The 20,228-nt window shown below is 53.2% G+C and overlaps 1 protein-coding gene across 4 annotated transcripts in view; it reads left to right on the top strand.

Moving 5' to 3' along the window:
- The window catches only part of CNTFR (ciliary neurotrophic factor receptor), a 38,933-nt gene that overhangs the window by 12,231 nt on the left and 6,474 nt on the right, over positions 1 to 20,228 (top strand). For 3 of the 4 annotated variants that reach the window (XM_077761837.1, XM_077761836.1, XM_077761839.1), the window contains exons 3-5: positions 8,812 to 8,896; positions 13,006 to 13,239; positions 20,006 to 20,123. In XM_077761837.1, the coding sequence (XP_077617963.1) occupies positions 8,812 to 8,896; positions 13,006 to 13,239; positions 20,006 to 20,123 (437 nt within the window). Of the gene's footprint in view, positions 1 to 8,808; positions 8,897 to 13,005; positions 13,240 to 20,005; positions 20,124 to 20,228 lie in introns of all 4 variants that reach the window. The other variant, XM_077761838.1, reaches the window with a different exon arrangement.

Here is a 20,228-nt window from a genome sequence, read left to right as displayed (position 1 = left end):
AGCCGAGGGTCCCTTCTCCCTCCCCTCCCCCAGCATCAAGTGCCACATCTCCTCCTGACTCAGACAATTAGATTCAAAGGATGACCTCACTGCCTGCCGTCCCTCACTCGCTCCCTCTGCTAGCTCGCCTCGCTCGCTTGCGGCGCGCTCCTTCCTCCCCTCCTCCCGGCCCGCTCGCCGCCTCGCTCGCTCGCTCGCTCGCTCACTCGCTCGCTCACAGCTCGGGCCGGCCCCTAGCCCGCCCGCCCGTCCGGAGTCGCGGTGTTGCGGGGGGNTGGAACCAGCCCAGGCCTCTGAGAGAGGAGGGGGCTCTGGCCTTGTCCATTGGCCTGGGGGAGGGGACCGCCACCATTGGCCTGGGGGAAGGGGACTATTGAGAGAGAGGTCCAGGGTGTGGGGGTGACATCTACACAGAGGGGATGAGCTCTTGGTATCTTTCTTTTCTCACATCCTGTGGGCCTCTTGCCTGGCTTCATTTGTCCCCACCTCCTAGCAAACTTTAGTCCCCACTGCCTAGTTTCATTTGGTCCCCACAGCCTGTGTTCTTTTGGGCTCTGTCACCTGGTTTCCCCAGACCCTGCTGCCTAATTTGTTTTGTTCCCACTGTCTACTTTCCTTAAGTCCTTATCACCTGGGCTTTATGGGATTGCCCTACCTGGTTTCCTTACAGCCTGCTGTCTGATGTTTGCTCCCCTACCTGGCTTCCATGAAGCCCTACCAAACTCCCTTTAGGATAGGGTGTTAGGGCCCAAGCTACACCTGGAGTGGCAAGTGGTAAGGATGTCAACAGCATTGCCAGTTGTTCTTGGGTTGGGGCCTGGCCAGCACAACTTGGATTCCATTCTGCCTGGACAGCGACAGAGCGTCCTCTCTTGTGATGGGGGGCAGGGCTGCAGGGTCCAAGGACACTTTGTGACTCTTGTTCTCAGTGGTTAGTTAGAAGAGCACTTGCTTGGCCAGTGCTGTCCCCATCTCTCTTTGGGCCTAACAGTGATGACAGGGCTTTGGCAGGGGCTGGGGGTTGAGGTCTGAGCCATATCTCCTTCTCCTTACCTTGCCTCTTGCAGCCAGGCCTGACACTCAGGTGCACTATAGATAGTTGTGGGCACAGAGAGGTTTTGAAGAGGACTGGGATCACACAGCAGGTGGCTAGGTTGAGAACTGTTGCTGATCCTCATCCTGGAGAAGAGGGGGTGCTGAGGGGAGGAGGGTGGTTTTGGGGAGTGAGCTGATTTCTGGGGTTTTTCTGGCTCTTGCTACTAGTACCACCATCTCTTCACCCAGGGGCTTCCTTACACTGTCTGGCCTGGATCTAAGCTTATTCTGGAATGCTGGGAAAGCAGCGTCAGGGAAGAAAGGAACCACCTAGGAAATTACCAGATATTTATTTGCTTTTTGGGGATGAACAAAGTTCCTCCTTTCCTTTTCCTTCCTTCCTCAGGCTACCCTGAGCCTTAGCACCCTCCCCCCAAGAGCAGAACCCCCGGCAATCCAAGGCCCCAGCATGGAGTAGCTATTCTGAGTGTGTATCTTTGTATTTCTCACTGCTGAATGTGGGAGCATGAGAGGCTGAGGGTGACTGAGGGACTCCGAGTTTCTGGAGGTGCAATGATATCTGTGTGGAAGATAGACTGTTCTGAATGTATGATGGCATCCATATGTGAGACCGTGCCTGTTTTGAGTGAGCATGTGTGAGAGTCCGTGTGTATGACTGTGACTGTAATACATGTGTGCATGCACAGTGTGTGTGAAGTTGTGGCAGTGGGCGTCTCTGTGGGAGGGCCAAGCTGTGTGGTCACAATGGTGAACTCTGGATGCCAGTGTCTGTCAGAGGGTGCCTGGGTGTGTCTATGAATCTCTGACTCTGTGTGTGTGTGTGTGTGTGTGTGTGTGTGTAGGTAGGTAGGTAGGTAGGGAGGGCTTCGGGGAGCTCTAGGTGGGATTGAGAGTCCCCAGTGTGTGCTACGTCTTGGGGAGAAGTTGAGCACTGGGTGCTGTGTGACCCTGAATTGCTGGTGTGTGTGTGAGCATGTGTGTGCACGTACTCATGCCTGTGTTTACCCATCAGGAACAGATTGCTCTGGCTTCCCCACTGTGAGGAGGGAGTAAGGGGGAGGAAGGATGGCTTGCTTTTGCCCAGCAGACCAGAAGCTTCCTCAGAAGTAGTGTGTGCAGTGTGTGTGCGTGTGTTAGGGGGGCAGGGAGAACAGGACACTGTTACATGAAGACAGGCAAAGTTTCTGTTCCTCCTAGTCCATTCTAGCTCTGTCAGAAAGACCATTTTCAGTTCTTTTTGTTAGAAACCATGCTTCACAATGCAGTGTCACCCCTGACCCCCACCCCACCCATGTGTGTGTGTGCGTGTGTGTGTGTGTGTGTGTATGTGTATACAAGCTTGTAAGCATAGGCCTCTGTGTATGTATTAGAGGGTGTGTCTGTACCATAACAGTGATGGGGCCAGGGGTGGGGTGTAGTGAGAGATGCTGAGGCAGATAGGTCTTTGTCCCAGCTTCCAAGTCTGGAAAGCTATTCTGTCCATCCTTCTTTTTCCATGGAGGACCTTGCAGCCTCCTTCCTGCCCTGCCTCATCAGCTGGGATGCCCCCACTCCCCCTGCCACCGTCATTTCTCTGCCCACCCCCCACCAACAAATGGGAGTTCTTTTAGCTATCTAACCTTCTGCTGCAGCTGTCTGTCTCTCCAAGAAGAGCAATCCCCACTCCTTGCAGACTTAACCTGACTGGCACATGGCCCTCTTCTAGGTAGAGGGGTCCTCCTGATTCTCCTAGAAACCAGAAGAGATTCTGGACTGAGGCTAGGGGGATGGGGAATTTGGCACTTGTGCCCCAGGTTCTTTGAAGTTGTCCAGAGACCATGTGCCCAAAGGGAAGATATGCACTTACCTGCCCCTTCCTGTTCTCTATTTGAAGGCCAGGGTCTATCAGGTTGGACCAGATGACCTTTGAGGGAGAAAGCCAAGACCTTTTGCACCTAGAGGGCTGCTTAAGCCCAAGCCTGCGTATATGTGCATATCCAGCCTATGCCAGGTCACCAGGCAGCATGCAGGGCCCTGAATAGGGCTCTACGTGTGGGCATGGGCTGGTGGGATTCAGATTCCCACCTCTCCAGGACATCTTCCTGCCGTCCAGCCAGGCCCATCATGGGAAGGCCCCAGACTCCCCCCACAACACGCCTGCACTCACGTGCAGCAGGGCACGCACATGCTGATCTCAGGGTCCCCACGGTGCAACAGGCTGGAGGTGGGGGGTTTGAATACTCAGAGTCCTGGCTGCGGCCAAAATCCATTGGAATCTTGTCCCCCTACCAGGCCCCCATCTCCAGCTGTGGAGGTTACAATAGCAGGTGCGGATACCCACCCCCACAACTCACTCACATTGGGCTCCCTCCTTTTCCACAACCTCAGCGAGAGGCTGGAGCTAGGGGACTGCACCCCTGTCTCCCTCCTGGACCCCTCCCACTGGTGCTCAACTTTTGCCCCCTTCTATGGAGGGAGATAGGGACCTATGTTTGGGTGGAGTCCTTTCCCCTGAGCACTGGGGCTTAACCCTGGAGTAAATGGGGATGTGGTAGCACAGGAGGAGATAAGGCTTGATCCTGAATCCAGGCATGGCTCCTATGCCCCTCGGGATGGGGGTACCAGTAGCTGAGAGGAGAGCCAGGTCTGGATTCAGAGAGAAAGCAGACAGCCAGAGACAAGAGACTCAGAGATAAAAGGTAGAGACGCCACAGGGAGTGTGAGCCTGCCCAGTGGCCAGCCAGCCCCAGCCCCAGAAGCTGGCCCCTGACCCAGGCCCGCCCCCCTCCCCGGTGGGGGGTCTGCCGGGCCAGCTGCCAGGGGCCAGGCCTCCCTCCTCAGCCTGTACCCTCCCCCCCACTGCTCAGGCCTCTGCCCCCGCCCCCACCGCCCACGCTGTCCAGGCTGCCTAGGCCTGGTGGGATCTGGGGGCCTCTCGGCCTTAGCCCCTCCTCCCCTTCTTGGAGCTTCCAGCCAGCCCTGACTGTCTCTCAGGCTCCCCTTCAGCCATTGCTGCTCCTCCTTGCCCACCACATCCTTGTCCCTGTTACTGCCACTGCTCTCTCATTTTCTGTCTCTACCTCCAAGTAAAGGTGTCTCTTTTCCTTGCTCCACCCTAATTCCTCTGCAGGTCTGAGGCCTCTAGAGTTCTCTAGGCTTTTGAGTCCCTCCATGCTATGTCCTGTTCTGTGTTCTTGCCTTTTCTAAGGATGGGTCCTCTACAGCTGCTCTGGGGAGAGAGGAAGGGGACAAGGTCCTAGGACAAAGTGTCTTTTCTCTCACACTGAAGGATTCTGGAGTCTGGGGTTACCTAGGAGGACTAGAAGCTGTGGAGATATCACCTTGGCCATGCCATGGGTCAGATGCCCCCCAGCAGATATGCATGTTCCCGAACTCACCCGGGTGCAAGTTCCTGTGAGGGTAGTCCAGGCCAGTGACTTTGGTTGGATTTCAATTTTGGGGAGTACCACATGGGCCTTCCTTGTTGGTTCATTGTTCAGACCAAATTGAGCCTACCTGACCTCAGCATACCCACACTAACTAATGCCTTGAAGCTCAGAACATATTGTTGCACATCAATACTCACACACAGTTAGAGCTGGGCCCCAGCCAGTGATGCTCAGAACCCCCCAGTCCAGCCCTGGATGTAGCAGGGATTCCTGAGGGTTGGGCTTTTGTAACCTTCTGCAGGGATAAATAGGAGTTCTTCAAATTCACACCTCCTTTCCCTCCGGTTCTGCCTTTAGCTGGGCAGGGGGTGAGGGTGGGGGGCACAGGGCACCTGGAAGTTTGCTGGAGCTGGCAAGAGGGGTCCTAGGTCCCTCATAAGCCTGACTCAGAAACTGAGTAATTGAGGTCCCTCCCTAATCTGGAGTCTGTTGTTGTGTCTGTCTGTGTCACTGCTAGTGACTGTCAGCCTCCATGGTACCAATAATACTGTGAGCTGATTGTTATTCTGTATGACTGTCCATGTTACGGAGTCTGTCACCATCCCTGTGTTACTATGAACACACCATCATTGTTACTCTATGTGACTGTCAGTCTCATTGCTTCTCTGATTCTGAGATTACTGTCACTGTGATTGTGTCAGTGTCAACAAGTATCATTGCCCCATTTGTTGGTGTCATTGTATGTGACTGACACTCACTGCATTGTTGCCACTATAGAGACTGTCAACACCCCTCTATGTCATTGTCAACTATGGAAATGTGTCCTTTTCATTGGGTGTTGTTATCACTGTGTAATGGTGTCTTTGTGGGACAGTGACAGTAAATTGGGAGCCCAGGATTTGTCTCTTGATGTGTCACCCGTGTGTGTATGATGACACTTGTGAGATTTTACATCAGGAGAGGTGCTGGCATCCTTGTGCTAATGGGGTTTGGGGCTGCTAGGTACTGGCCTCCTTTCTTATTAGTGGAGTGCCCTCTGTTGCCTCCTCATTGTGGGGCTGGGCCTGGCTGGAGGCCAGGTTGGCCCCCTGGAGGGCTCTACAGAGAGCCTCAGCCAGTTTGCATAGCCCCTATCTGAGGTTTTATGGGATTTACCCTCCAGATCTATCCCAGGGCCATGGGGTGTGGACTTGGAAAATTCTTGGTGAAGATGCTCTTTGCCCTGGAATGGGTGGCCTGAGGAGAGCTAGGGCAGAGCAGAGGTATAGCCTGGATGCCTCTGGCCTCAGCTTCCCTAACTAGGAATGGACCCAGCTGGGACTTTGAGGGAAGGTGGAAATGAAATTGGCTTGGGGCTTTTTGGATCTGCAGGGGCAGAGATAGGGTGGGATAGGGTGGGGCTTTAGTCTATGCTGATTCCCTGAGAGCTATGCTCTTGGATCTCCAGGGAGAAAGAAGCCCCATAGCCCCCAGGAATGCTGCACGGATACCATCCTCCCTTTGGACTGGAGGAGATGGATGGGCTTAGAGAGATGCTCTAGGGTAGACACAGAGACCCTCTCTGGGTTTATCCCTTCCTCTGCCCTTGAATCCCTGCCCAACCCCTGTGGTCTCTATCTTTCTTCCTAGGTCTCTTTCCCATTTCTCCCTATCTTGATGTCTTCTTGTCCCCTGGGTCTTGGCTCATGGCCTTCCCTGTCTCCTTGTTTCTCTCCTCCCCACTCCCTGGGTCTTTCTCTTTTCTGGGTGCCCCCAGCCATGCAGTGTCAGTCTTGGTACCCCATCCCCCACTTTCTGCAGCACTTGCTCTCGGCAGCGCCCGTCTCCCATGGCTGCAGCCCCGTTGGCCCAGGGCCCGGCCCTTACAGTAACTCATCGGGCTGATGGAGGCGACTTTGATGAAGAAGGCACCCCTCCCCCTGAGGGGGCCTGAGTGTGTGTGTGTGTGTGCGCGCATGTGCGTGAATACATGCATGCTTGTATGCATGCACACTCATGCCAGGCTGTCTCCTTGCCCCTGCACTGCCAACTGGGACCAGGAAGGAGTTAGGAGCAGAGGGCCACCCTGTCCTTCTTTCATCCTGTGATAACATTGGTCCCCTCTGCCTCCCCATGGCCTGGTTCCTGCTCCCATGTGGTAGGCAGTGGGGCTTGGCACTGAGGTAGAGTATTTTCCTGGCTGTGCAGAGAAAGGCATGGACAGATGGCAGAGGTGGTAGGAGAGGATCTGAGGGCTACCTGCAAGGGTTGAAGTGGAGAACTAGGTAGGCCTCTAGCCTTTTGTCTCTCTCTTTCTCTCCCTCTCCTTTCCTCCTCAGCTCCTTCTGAATTCAGACAGTTCCTGGGTTTATTTCCTGGCCCCACTGCTTGCTCACTGTGACTTTGGCCATTGTCTTAACGTTCTAGGCCTGAGGAGTAGTTGAAGATAGGGGAGTGACTGAGGATCAAGAGGAGTCAGGTCAAGTGGTAGCTAAGGCCCTGAGAGTCACTGATGTAGGAGGGGTAGCCAAAGCCACCCAGGGCCTAGAGAGACAAGCTGTGCCAGGGAGGGGCAGTCAGAGCACCTGTGGCTGTGGCTGGAGGAAAACCAGGTGCAGATGCGGGGACTTGCCTGGTGAGGGGTTAGTATAACAACGGGCAGGCAGGAACCCTCTCCTATAAAGGAGCCCCCGGATGTCAGAATCTCTCCAGTTCTCCCACCCGCTGCTACAGGCTGACACCCACATTTGTCTCCTCCCTGCTATAGCTCTGTTTGCAGTTTCTCTGGCAGTTCTCTGGCTGTATGTCTGGCTGTTTGTCTGGCAGTATTTCTGACAGTGTCTCTGGCTGTGTCTGGCAGTGTGTCTGTGTGTCTGAGTGTCCCTGGCAGTGTTTTTAGTGGTGTGGATACTTCCTGACTGAGCATCTGGCTATGTCTCTGGCTCTCTCACTAGCTGTATTTTTGGGTGTATGCCTGTTTGTGTCTATCAGTTTCTCTGGTATTTCTCTGCTTGTGTGTCAGGCAGTTTCTCTGGCATGGTTTCTGACAGTGTCTCTAGCTCTCTTGCTATGTCGCTGATGGTTTCTCTGCCTGTGTTTCTTGCTCTTTCTCTGGTGGTATGTCTGCTTGCATGTGCCAAGCATTTTACAGTGTTTCTGGTGGATCCTTTGGTTGTGTGTCAGTTAATTTCTAACCATGTCTCTGCATGGTTATCTGGTTACAGCTGCCTGTTTCTCTGGTTTTATCTGATTGTGCCTCATACAGTATCTTAAGTATATCTCCAACCATGTGTGGAGCTCTTTCTCTGGGATTTTGTGTGGTTGTTTTGGGCAGTGTCTCTGGCCAGTGTCTTGGCTGTATGTCAGGCTATATCTCTGACACTACCACTCAGGCTGGTCGAGTGTCTGGCAGTATTTCTCTCCAGACTCTCCTTCTGTCTGGTTGACAGTCCCCCTCTCTCCTCACAATAGGGTAGGAGAGTCGTATTTGAGGCTTTTTCTGTAGGAAATAGTTATTTCCCTGCCCTCAGGTGTGATCATGTGCTGAGGAAGAGTGGGGTGCAGCTGGATCCATCCCATGAAGCAGGATAACAGATTAGGGGGCCACTGGATCCATCCTGGCTTCTGGGGACATACCCTCACTGTGCTTTGTGAACCTGCATAAGTGTGTGTAGACACTGATGCACATCTGCTCGGCTGAGGGTCTCAGGCTCCTGGGGCATATGTCTGGGGTAAAGGATTGGTTGGGTCCCCCAACAAGGTCTTATATGTGAAATACCCTCTTTCTCTCCTGGTCATTGTACACTAAAGCAAAAGCCACATCTGACCTTTGTACCCTGCCACTGTGAACATCCCAGAGCCCAGTGGCAAGGCTCATGGGGAGGGTGGGGTGCAGGTATGAGGGGCTTCTAAACATCCAAGTTTCAGGTTCTCTCTCCAGGAGCACAGCAGGGGGCCTTCCATTCAAGGCAATTTGGAGAAGTATAGACCTCATGCTAAGTTCAAACATTACCCTTTCAGTTTGCAGTGTTCATAGCTGATTAGCCAACTTCACCAGTAAAGTTATTTTGTTTTTAGAAAAATGGCCCTAGCATAACCAATGTTCCATAACTCATCTGTGGTTGACTACATCCTGCAACCAGCAGCATTATCGAACAACAAACCACTATAGGTTGCCTTCTACCATCTTAGCAAACGTTTGCCTACAGATGCCAATAATGTTGCTTTCTATTGCTTGGAAGAGAATCCTGAGTCCCATTAAGAAGGGCATTTGGGGTCAAGGTGTCCTAGCCCTTGGGCTGGGATTTCCCAGTTTTGCCTGAGAATAGGGAGGGGCTCCCCAGGAGGTTCCTGCCTGGGCTGATGCTGCCCCTTCCCCCACCATCCTCCACCCTGTTTCTCCCAGCAGATGGCTGCTCCTGTCCCGTGGGCCTGCTGTGCTGTGCTTGCTGCTGCCACTGCCGTTGTCTACGCCCAGAGACACAGTCCTCAGGGTGAGTGCTGGAGGAGAGGATTCTGGGGGGTGGGATGGTGCTCTCTGCTGATCCCCACCCAGAGCTGAGCATGAACCCTTCTCACCCCCTTGTGCATCCACCCAAGACCATACACTGGCACTTGCTGGCACAAACACATGAATATACAGAAGGACATGAGTCATATGATAGTGATATGCTGGGTGACCCACTGATGTTGTCTCACATGCACAGTCCTCCAGTCACTCCATGTGGTGCTGTGCTGATGGTATCTCTGGCTTGATGATCTCTTCCTCTTCCTACTAGAGTGGCTATAGGGTAACAGGCAGGTGAGATAGGAGTTGGAGGCTGCTATGGGTAAGGCCCTGTATATTATCTGATGAAATGGGATCCCTGGGGGTGTGTGGGAGGTGTAGTGGAAGGCACTGAGAGAGACAGTGGCCTGGACTGCTTTCCCCTATCCCAGAGGGAAGATGGAGGCAGGGATGGTGGACTGAGAACAAGACGTGGGCAGGGTGACAAGTGGGAGTGGTCTGGCATGCTAAGGAAGGGGACAGGTCAGTCAGCTAGAATGGGGGAGGCAGGGATTGCTCATGCTGGGTCATTGGCAGCCTCCTGCCCTTCCCCTACCATTTGTCTAGTGAAGGCTGAGTTCTTCCCAACACCACAGAGCAAGATGCTGCACCCCTGCTGGGAAACAGGCGCCCTCTTAACTTGACCACCAGCACTCAAACTGCATTTGAGACAGCACCTTACATGGCCACATCAGTATAAGATCTGACCCCAAAACTCTTTGAGCAAGCCCTAAGTTGTTGGGAGTTTCCCCTTGGATGGGTCCTGCCCCAACCCCAACCTTGGCTGGGTTAGGTAGAGGCAGAGAGGGTGGGGACACCTCTGGGACCCAGGCACAGAGCAGATCCTGCCACCCTCAAGGGTATGGGTTCAAGGAGGGCAGTGGGTCAAGCCTCAGGTGGCTTCTTCCTTGTAAGACCGACATTGAGACCCAGAAAGAGCCTAGCCCACCCCAGGGATGCTGCTTCCCAAAGGTTAACCCATTAACCCCCCTCCTGCAGTCAGTCTGTCGTAGGCTCCTGTGCTGACCTCACCTGGTTAGACCTGCCAGTGGCCACTCCCTTTGGCTTGGGCCCTGCCCTACATTGTGTGTAAAGGCAGAGCCACATGTGACCAAGGGTTTGAGTGTTAAGTCTATATCTCTGAGAGTTTAACTGTCTTTGTGCATTAGGCTATGCTCTTGTGTGGGTGACACCATGTCCTTATTGGAATGCATTTCTCTGTGTGGCTGTATCCCTGGGGGCTCTGCCCTGTGTGTGACATTGTCTGTCTGTGTGTGACCACACTCTTTGTGGAGCTTTGTCCTTGCGGTTGAGATTGTATCCTATGTTTGATAGTGTGATAATTTCTATCTCTTTGTATGTTTGTGTCCCTGTTAAATTGTCTCCCACATGTGAGACTGTGCCCTTAAACGTAACCGTGCCTCTGGGTGACACTGTGCATGCCCTCCCTGTGTATGCATATGATCATCTTGTATCAGGTGTTAACCATCCCTGAAGTGGGATGGTGTCCCTGTGTGGGTGTGACCTTGTGGACAGTTGTTCTGTGTGTGCTTGTTCTTCTTGTGGTGACTGTCCTTACCCCATGTGTGTGGCTATGTGAAGTTACTTAAGACGCCTGGGGGGACTGTTTCCGGCATGTGGTCCCCATGTGAGGCTGTGTGCGCAGGTGTGAGGGAGCCCTCAGCTCTGTCCTTCTGTGTTCTCCATGTCCATGACCTCATCCTGTCTCTGTCTCTCATCCTGGCTTCTAACAACCTTTTCACAGCTGATTCCTTTGGAGCATTTGTCACCGCGTCAAGGCCAAGAACCCCATCCTCCCCCTGCTGCTTGATTTAATTTCTGAAATGGACAGCACATCAGTAGGGGCACCCACAGGGCGGGAGGAGAGCTATCCAGAGACAAAGGATTAAATCATTCCCATCTTTGGAGCTGTTGCATGGCTGCCTGTATTGCCGTTGTTGTGTTATTGTAGCAGTTGTAACAGTGTGTGTCGTGTGTGATTATCATGTCATATTGCCCCCTCTACCTCTGCATTGTGGCCTGTGGTTGTCTTCTGTCGTTGTGTTGTCCTGTTTTCATTCCTGTCCTGCCCTTATATTGTTGGTTTGTCATTGTTGTCAGGTTGTGTTTCTGTTCCCTTTGTGAGGCAGACAAGGTGACTTGGGAGTGTTATCCCATTGCCATTATATTTGTTGTGCTGTTAGGTGGCTGTTTCCTCATCTTATGGGTGTACCTGCCCTGCAGTACTAAAGAACCACATTGGGTCCAAGTTAGTTCTGAGCTGCTCTTGGTCAGTGTTGACGTGTGGCCGCTGGGACCATGGTGGCCACACCCCCTCCCCTACGGTCAGTTTTCAGCCTCCTCCTCAGGCAGCTGGATGCAGAATGTCTGTTAGTGAGGGAGGGGGCAGGGCTCAGAGAGAGGGGCTTGGCATGTTTCCNAACTGGGTCTCTGGTCAGGGGGAGGCCCCCATTTAGTCTCTGGTCCAGCCTCACAGCTGTGGCCTCCAAGGCCCCCAGCCACCGCCCTTCCGCCGTTCATCCTTTGTTTGGCTGGTCCCGGCCCCCATAGGACGAGTGGTCAAGGCTGGCTGGGTTTCCTACTTCCCTCTCCTCCAACCAGGGACAGGGACCCAGAGGCTCAGAGAGGGGCAAGACAGAGACAGGCAGCAGGGGAGAAACCTGAAGACAGAGAGACCCTGGCACCGGAAGGGTGACAGAGGCAGCAAACTGGGGACAGATGTTCTAGCACAGAGAAAAGCAGTACTGGGGAGAGGGCTGCGATGGAGGGGAGGGGTGGCTGGTGGCATAGGGGGATCCCTACCCCCTGCAGTCCTGGTGGTGTTAACAAGTCTAATTAAGAGGCCACTGGCCCAAGTTAATTGGCTCGTTAACAGGAATTGCCTCTGAAAATCCCCCAACTCAGCGGGGTGGCTCTCTAGAGGGGGGATGTAAGCGAGTGTTAACGAGGGATCCCGCAGCCCCCCTTCCCCCGCTGCCCCCCTCCCGCTTTGCTCTTCCCCTCCCACCCTCACTCCACAGATCTGGCCGAGACCTGGGAGGCATCTGTCCTTCCAGGCTTGGGGGGCAGGATGAGGAATGAGGAGATTACAGTCACATCACCCAGCTCTACATATTTGCTTCTCTGCTGTTGTCTGTAGATCAGTGTCCCGATTTTCTGTGTCCTACTCACCTCCCCCACCTAGTGCTGCCTCTTGACAGGTGCTCCCTCCCACCCTTCCACTCCAGTCTCCTGGGCTCAGTCCATCATGCCTGGGTTGCTGAGGCCAGAACTGGGGTTTGCTTTTGGCTCTGACAGGCCTCTCATGGGGGCAGGAGAAGAATGGTCAGAGAGCTCTCTTGGTCCCAGCACTACCCCCATCCCCCCCACCTCAGTAGTTCCTGCCTCACAAAGTTGATAGCTGCCAGGAGTCCCCTAGGGCTCCTATCCTGGATCTCCCTTCTCCTGCTGCTGCCCAAGCCCTGGATGGCTGAAGTCGGGCAGGTTAGGGGACAGCTTGTCAGGGGGGCCAGAGTTGGGGAGAGGGAGAGTGGCAGGACAGGGGACAAAGATGGGGACAAGAAACAGAGAGAGGAGTCCAGAAGTAGGGCCCCTCAGCTCTAGCTTGTCTGGGTAGCAGATGTCAATGATTGGGGCTGAGCCTATAGGTGGCAAGAGGTTAGGGTCACAGGGGTCAAGAAAACTTTCTAAAGGACCTAGTGACTGAACGTGACCTGGATTTTCAATGAGATTTAACCCCTTCCAGCACGCTACACAAACTTTCTTTCTCTCACACATGTACACACAGATCATCCATCCACACACAAAGTCCCCAGATGTGCACTCACACATACAAATTTGGAGACACTCACATACCTATACACTTGCACAGCCACAGAGAACATTTACACACTCCTCCTCTCCTGATAGGCCATCAGACACAGAGCCTCTTGGCCTAGACTCCTCACAGTGTCTCATCCATGCACATTCACCTGGTGGTGCCAGGCAGGCCTGTGACCTGTGAGTTTTGCCCTGTGCTCTCCCCACCCCCTACAGAGGCACCCCATGTGCAGTACGAGCGCCTAGGTTCAGACGTGACTCTGCCGTGTGGGACAGCAAACTGGGATGCAGCGGTGACGTGGAGGGTAAATGGGACAGACCTGGCCCCTGACCTGCTCAACGGCTCTCAGCTTGTGCTCCGTGGCTTGGAACTGGGCCATAGTGGCCTCTACGCCTGCTTCCACCGTGACTCTTGGCACCTGCGCCACCAAGTCCTACTACATGTCGGCTGTAAGTGTTGCTCCCAAGCCCTCATCTGACCTACCACTCCACATAAGAGGACTGTCTGTGGGGCCCAGACCCTAGCTCAGATCAAGTCCTCTTCCTTTTAGGGAGGGGGGCTGTAACACCCTGACCCTTGTCCTCCGATCATATCCTAGCCTTCTCTTCTGACCTCTGATCCCAGTGTTTCCCACTGAGTTGAGACCCCTGGGCATTTTGCACAGGTATCTCAGCCCCATCCCACCCCCAGAGGTCTTTTAGATCCGGAAATCATATTCCTTATGACAAGATGGGCCGGGGAGGGCTGGCAGGGCATGGCCTAGCTGGGGCCTGGCAGGGAGGAATCTTAAGGTCGCAGCTCCAAGCTGGAGGGAGCCAACTTCATGGTGTGCTCTCACAGAGGCTGGTTCTGTGGGTATAGGAATGGGCACTCTGGGAGGCTCCAGGGAAAAACAGAAGGCTTCCTGGAGTAGAAGGCACATGGAGACTTGGGAGATTTGGAGGTTACATTGAAAAAGTCACTTCTGGCCGAGAGCTAAGTATGACTATAGGCTTTCAAGGCTAGGAGGGTGGTGTAAATGAGGAAAGGGAGCTAAAGAAGGGAATGATCCTAGAAGCTAGGGAGGACATGATCAGGGTTATGTTCTTAAAAGATCCTTCTCACTGTGGTGAAGAGAGACAGGTTGGATGGGGCAGTGCCAGGGCAGGAAGGAGGCTGTTGCTGGGTGCAGGAGAGATGATGAGGACCAGGGACTGGGACATGGAATTGGGGAAGTTGAGAGGGGCTGTTTGGACCTCCAGGTGTTGGTGGTAGATTGGAGGTAAAGAGGACAGGAGAGTAGAGAGCAGGAGGAGTCAAGACAGCTAATGCTACCAATCACTGTGACAGAGGCAAGGTGGAAATGTCAGTGGAGGAAAAGATAGTGTATTCTATTTGGATAGTAATATGTAGGTAGTCTTAGTTTGGGTTTCCTGAGAATCAGGTTCTAAGATGAGAATTTGTATGCAAGCAGTTTATTTGCAAGGTGGTAGAAACACCGTAAGGAAATGAGAAAGTGATAGAAAAAGGAAGTTAAGGTGACCAATAAAGACAGATTTATCCAGCCACCAGTTACTCAGTTACCCTCTGGGCAGCTGCAGTTTAACTCTGGGAGAACTCTGAGAGCCCATGCAGACATGTATCTCGGGAGTTCTCCTGCAGGGGGGTGAGGGAGCTCAGAAGCTCCTGTCCATCCTTGGTTGAAAAAGTCTCCTGGGGGTGGGGGCAGGGATGCTTTAATTCCCCTGCACTTTTGGCCTAATGCCTCAGCAGGCAAAGCAGATTTTGGTGACCAATGAAAGCTCTTAGGCAAATAACTGCAGAAGAGGGCAGTAGGTATGGGCCAGGGATCTGCTGCAGCACCACCAACATCTGCCGTAGATGGGTTGGGTTGGGGTCCTTGGGGGACATCTGGGAGTTGATGGCTGTAGCCAGTGGATCTGAGGGTCTAGGACTCAGGAGAGGCCTGGGCTGGGGATGGGATGAGAAAGGCCTTGGATGGGGTAAGATGGCTAAGGGAGAGACTCTGGGATGAGGAGAGAAGAGGACCCAGAACTGGGCCCTCAAGACCATCACTTTTTAAAGGGTTAATGGAGAGAAATGAGCCACAAAAAGAGATAAGGGCCAACAGGAAGGTAGAGGGAAGAGTGAGTGAATGTGATTCAGAAGACAGGTTTAGAGAAGTTGGAATGATGAACTTATCAGTGTTGCTGAGGGTCAGGTGAGCAGGCACCGATCTCAGCCAGAGCCACCCACCAAAAGGATAAGGATAAATGCTCTGAACACAGATCCATTTCTTTTCTCCTTGAGCCAAAGATTCATATTATTCTCTGGCCTCATCCCATTTTGGTGATGCCCCCCACTTTCTGAGGGTGGTTTCTTTATTCCCTGAGAGCTGCTGAGGGGAGGAGATGCTTGAGGGAGCAGGCCCTTTGCCCATTGTCAGGAGATTGTTATGGACAGTCACTGGAAATGTTAGACTGAAAGGTTGCTCATGGTCATCCACAAAACACTGACCCACCAGTGGGGTTAGAGGAGGGGTGAAAATATGTTTTGGGAGAGATATTCCTTTTCACACAGAAAAGTTTTCTATGTGTTTAAACTGGAAATATGGCAATCATAACCAGCTGTCTTAGTTGCAAGCCAAGGGTGGAATGACCCCTGTCGGCCAGCTTGAGAAATACAGGACCAGCCTACCTGAGTTCTCTCTGGCCCACCATGAAGGCCATTGGAAGTGGAACTCTCTGCCTAGCCCCAGGTCCTCACACACAGAAAAGGCCATACACTGAGTGCCATGGAAGAAGGATGAGACCAATTCGACACCCCAGTCTTCTCAATTTGAGTCCCAGAAGCCCTTAGGATGGACAAGGCTGGCCGGGATGGCTAGGCCTTGGTGACATGGGCCCCCGTTCCTAATGACTTGATCTTTGAGAGGTCATTGGAGAGAAATTGGGTCTGGAAGTAATGTCTATAGTCTATACCCACAGGACATGCTCACAGCTACCCTGTTGTCACCAGAGTCCAGACCTTTTATATATAGTGCTTGATCATTCCCCAGGCCCTGCCTGTCAGAGGAGAATTGGCCATGAATTGGCTATAGTAACAGGTACTTATCTCTCATTGCCTTATTTCCTTCTAAAGAGCTGGTGGTCAGAGGCACAGGGCACATTAATCATGATTGTCTCAGTCACTTTATATTAGTAACAAGAGACTGGGTTTGGCAACACTCAATATTAAGTTATTCTTCTAGCCAGCACTCAGAGGACAAGACAAAGTTACCTGATTTGTAAGTAATTCGAGCCAAAAAATATTTCATATTTATCCTAGCTGTATATGATTTTCATATTTCTATTTTCAAGGGAAACTGATCATAAAAATATCCTCTTGAGGAGCACCTGGGTGGGTCAGTTGGTTAAGCATCCAACTCTTCATCTTGGCTCAGATCATGATCTCATGGTTCATGAGTTCAAGCCCCAAATTTGGCTCTGCACTGACAGCACAGAGCCTGCTTGGGATTCTCTCTCTGTCTCTCTCCCCCTCTCCTGCTCACGAGCATTCATGCTTTCTCTCTCTCTCTCTCAAAATAAATAAACATTCAAAAAAATGTATCTATTTAAAGTCCCCTTAACCAGACTGATCCCTGAACTACTTCCCTGCCCTCAAGTGGATGCTCACAAAAAGCCCAAAGGAGTCCCCACCCAGGATGATGAAAGGACTGCCCATATTAGGAAATGGTATCACAGGGTTACCTTTAGTAGCATCCTTTTGTTTACTAGACTGTTGATTCAGTGTCTTTCTGATTTTAAGCTAAAACAAAACAAATCAGAGTAATTTACTAATTTAAAATGGACAGTTCCTTATCCAGTTTTTAAATATCTATTTGGTTGGTCAGGACAGGAACTCCAGAACCCCTGGTTCTGCACTGCTTCCCCCTCAGGCCTGTTTGGCTAAGAAAGAAAGAGCAGCTTGTGGTTGAAGATGTCAGGGAGAAAAGGACAGGTGGGAAGGCAGGACAGGGGTATGTGGGAGCCCAGAAGTTGGGGTGCACTGAGAGATATCATGAGATAAGACTGGAACAGGCCATGGGTTTGATGCCAGACAGGAGGAGTGTGGGTGGGCCTGGGCAGGGCTGGAGCTGGAAGGGTCACCCTGCCCCGCCCAGCCTGATCTGGCCTGGCCAGGGGTGTGGGCAGCCTGTTTCTCCTTGTCTCTGGGCCGGCCAGCAGGCCTCGTGCGTGCCGGGGGCTCCAGCCCAGGCAGGCTGGCGAGATGAGAGGAAAAACATGCGGTTTGGTAGACTGGACATGGAAAAACAAGCCAATTAGGAGGAAAACAAACAAACCCTGGGCCAGCGGGGGCAATGTACACGCATACACGGCCCCGCATGGGACCCAAGGACATTCTGCCAGCAGGCTGACACAGTCACTTGGGTATCTCAGGAGCCCCCACAAGGGGCAACCTGGGATGCCTGGGCATCCAGGAACATGTCTGTATGCCCAGACTGTGACAGGACACAAATACATTTGAGCTTTTGCTCACACAGAGCCACTAACATGTTCTCACATGGTGTTCCGCTCATACATGTGAACATACTTGAAATTCTGGGCACTTTCCCACACCCACAGTTTGAAAAAATACATTCAGGCTTAAGCTCCATCTCCTATATAGTGTTTCAGGTATGTTGTCTTGTTGTCACTGCATTTTAGACGCAGTGGCGTACTTACACACATTCTCAGAGAGTACCTCAGCCACTTGGCCGTACACATACAGACAATCTTGAAATCAAACAGCCCTGCCCGGAATCACACATAGCCAATTGCAAAGTTACACAACTGCCCAGTCTCAGTCACACACATGAAGCCTCTCAGAGTTAACACACAGCCTCACAATTGCAGTGTCTTAAAAACAGCTTCTTCCCCATCTTGCAGCACACTCACAACAGGCCTGATCACACACTGTCCCACAACCTCACACTTGGTCTCTCACAGCACCCCCACCTCCGCCCACCCGGCCCCTCAGCTGGGCTCCAGCTGCAGCAAGTCACTCCTTTTCTTCCTTTCTTTGTTTTTCTTTCCTCCTTTTCCCTCTGAGAAACCTGGTCCCTGTCAGGAAACCGAAGCCCTTCCCTACTCAGGGCCCAAGGCCAGGCAAGAGTAGCCAGATGACAGACAAAGCCCTGCCTGGCCCCCTGGTCCCCCATGACCTGCCCAGTCAGAGAGAGGAACTGGTTTGAGGGGGAGGCTGGTCTCGGGGGTGGATGGTCAGAGGGAATGGAGGGGACTGGTCAGTGGGGAGGCTGGCTGGGGGAGGGGGCCTGTGAATCTAGTGCCATGGCCTGCTCTGCCCTCCAAAGAGTCCCAGGCAGCAGGGAGCTGACTCTGCAGCCTTCAGTACCCAGCACCCCACCCCCAGCACCCTTCTCCTTTGAAGCTGGGGGTAAGGGGGGGTGGCAGGAGCGGGGAGTGGAGGCTTCTCAGCCGACCTCGGAATGTCCTTTCCTCCTGGGGTGGCTGCCAACTCTGGCCTGGCCTACAGGCCCCCACAAGGCACTTCCTGTGTCCTTGGCCACCCCCCACCCCACCCCCATGCCTCTGCGCCCCTGGGCAGATAGGGAAGGGATAGGAGAGGCACACAGGATGAACATGGAACAGACACAAGATGGACACAGGGCCAGGAAAGCTTCCCAGGGGAGGCAGACAGCAGTGGATAGAATGCAGGTTGCCCCTTGTGGGGGCTCAGCTGGCCTCTGGCTCTCCCCTGCAGGTCTGGGGCATGGAGCTGCCTTTGCCCACAGCATAGCCCACCCTAGCTGCTACATACACCCAAGGTTTCCAGATGCCTCTCTGACCCCCTCAGCTCTCCTACTGCAAAGCCAGATTGGGCCCTGGGGGTTCGGCCCCAATACACATATACTTCACACATATTGGACATGTACATGTAATCACACAGAGTCAGTCACCATCATGTGTACACTGTGGATGAAAGCTCATAGTTCCTTGTGTGTCACCATGGCCACTCAGCAAGTGTAGACATGCACTCCCCCCTTCACAGTCCCTGGCTTATTCAACTGCCCCCCTCCCATTTCCTGTCCACCTGTCAGGCAGGGGGTGTTGGGGGGGGGCACGGGAGGGAGGTGTCAGTGTCCCTGGAGCCACTGACGGACATTCCTTGCCTGGGTCAGATCACAGAAGTTGCCTCCTTCCAGGAACCTGAGCCGGCTGTCCTCACGCCTTACCCAATGCCTGAGGGTGGGACAGCTGGGCTAAGTGCTCACAGCAGCAAGAAGTGTGGTTAGATAGCAGAAGGGACTTCCCAAGTGTGTATGTGTGGTCATGTAGGTGGGTATCCCCATCCTGGGGTTTAATCCCAGCCCTAGCTTGCTGTGTGACTCCAGACAGATCCGCATACCTCTCTGGGACTCCCCATTCTGGAGTGAAGGCAGCCGGTAACCAAGTAAAGAGCTTCTTAAAGTGTTTATGATGGAGGAGCTGTGGGCTAGGGCTTGGAAGTGAGGTATATACCAAGGGAACAGTAGCTTCCTCTCAATAGGCCTGTGCACACACATGCAATACTACGGTGGCCACACAATCTGAGCCATGCCCATAGATACCTCTACATTCCATCATGGGTTGTTCACAGAGACACATGTAACATATATGCCCATGCATGTAGACACCTACACAGAGATACACACATGTACAGCCACCCAGTGCCACTGCTTCTGTGGAACCAGCAGGCCTGTCCTTGTGTTTCTTAACACAAGGGGAAAGCCTGGGATGACTCTTCTTCAGGGAGCACACTGACTACTCCAGCAACCAGAGGACCCAGTCAGGACCATCTGCTCCCCCCAGCTTCTGTTGCACAGTTTTTCTCTGGGAATGGACACAACGTGTCAGGAGATGTGGGGCTGGGGCCGATTCCCCCAGACATCATCTCCATCCTGTGATTGATGAGCTGAGGCCCACAGCCCCCTGTTCCCCCACAGTTCCCGCCTCCATTGAGCAGGTGGGGGGGGCTCCCTCTTCATATAGCCCTTGTTTTTCTTTAATTAAACATCTGGCTGTCTGCGGCCTGGGAAGCCTCAGACCCTCGCTGACAGCCACCCCTCCCCAACCTCTGGCATTGCTGATGGGTTGAAGGGGGGAGAGCTGGGGTTCTGGGGCCCACCTGTCCCCACACTAGTTCAGGGGACTAGGGGCTCCAAGAATACCCTGACTGTGCTGTCCTCACCCCTAGTGCCGCCGCGGGAGCCTGTGCTCAGCTGCCGCTCCAACACTTACCCCAAGGGCTTCTACTGCAGCTGGCATCTGCCCACCCCCACCTACATCCCCAACACCTTCAATGTGACCGTGCTGTGAGTAGACTTGCCTGTGACCCGGTTCCAACCCTGACCTCTGACCTCTCCTTCAGCCACCCACTGTGCCCTGAGTCCAGACCCTAGCCCAGCCTTGGGCTTGAC

Source organism: Crocuta crocuta, unplaced genomic scaffold, assembly GCF_008692635.1.
Source record: "Crocuta crocuta isolate KB4526 unplaced genomic scaffold, BGI_CrCroc_1.0 scaffold204, whole genome shotgun sequence".
Taxonomy (NCBI): domain Eukaryota; kingdom Metazoa; phylum Chordata; class Mammalia; order Carnivora; family Hyaenidae; genus Crocuta; species Crocuta crocuta.
Note: the sequence above shows the minus strand (reverse complement) of the source record. Positions and strands in the feature narration are given on the sequence as shown.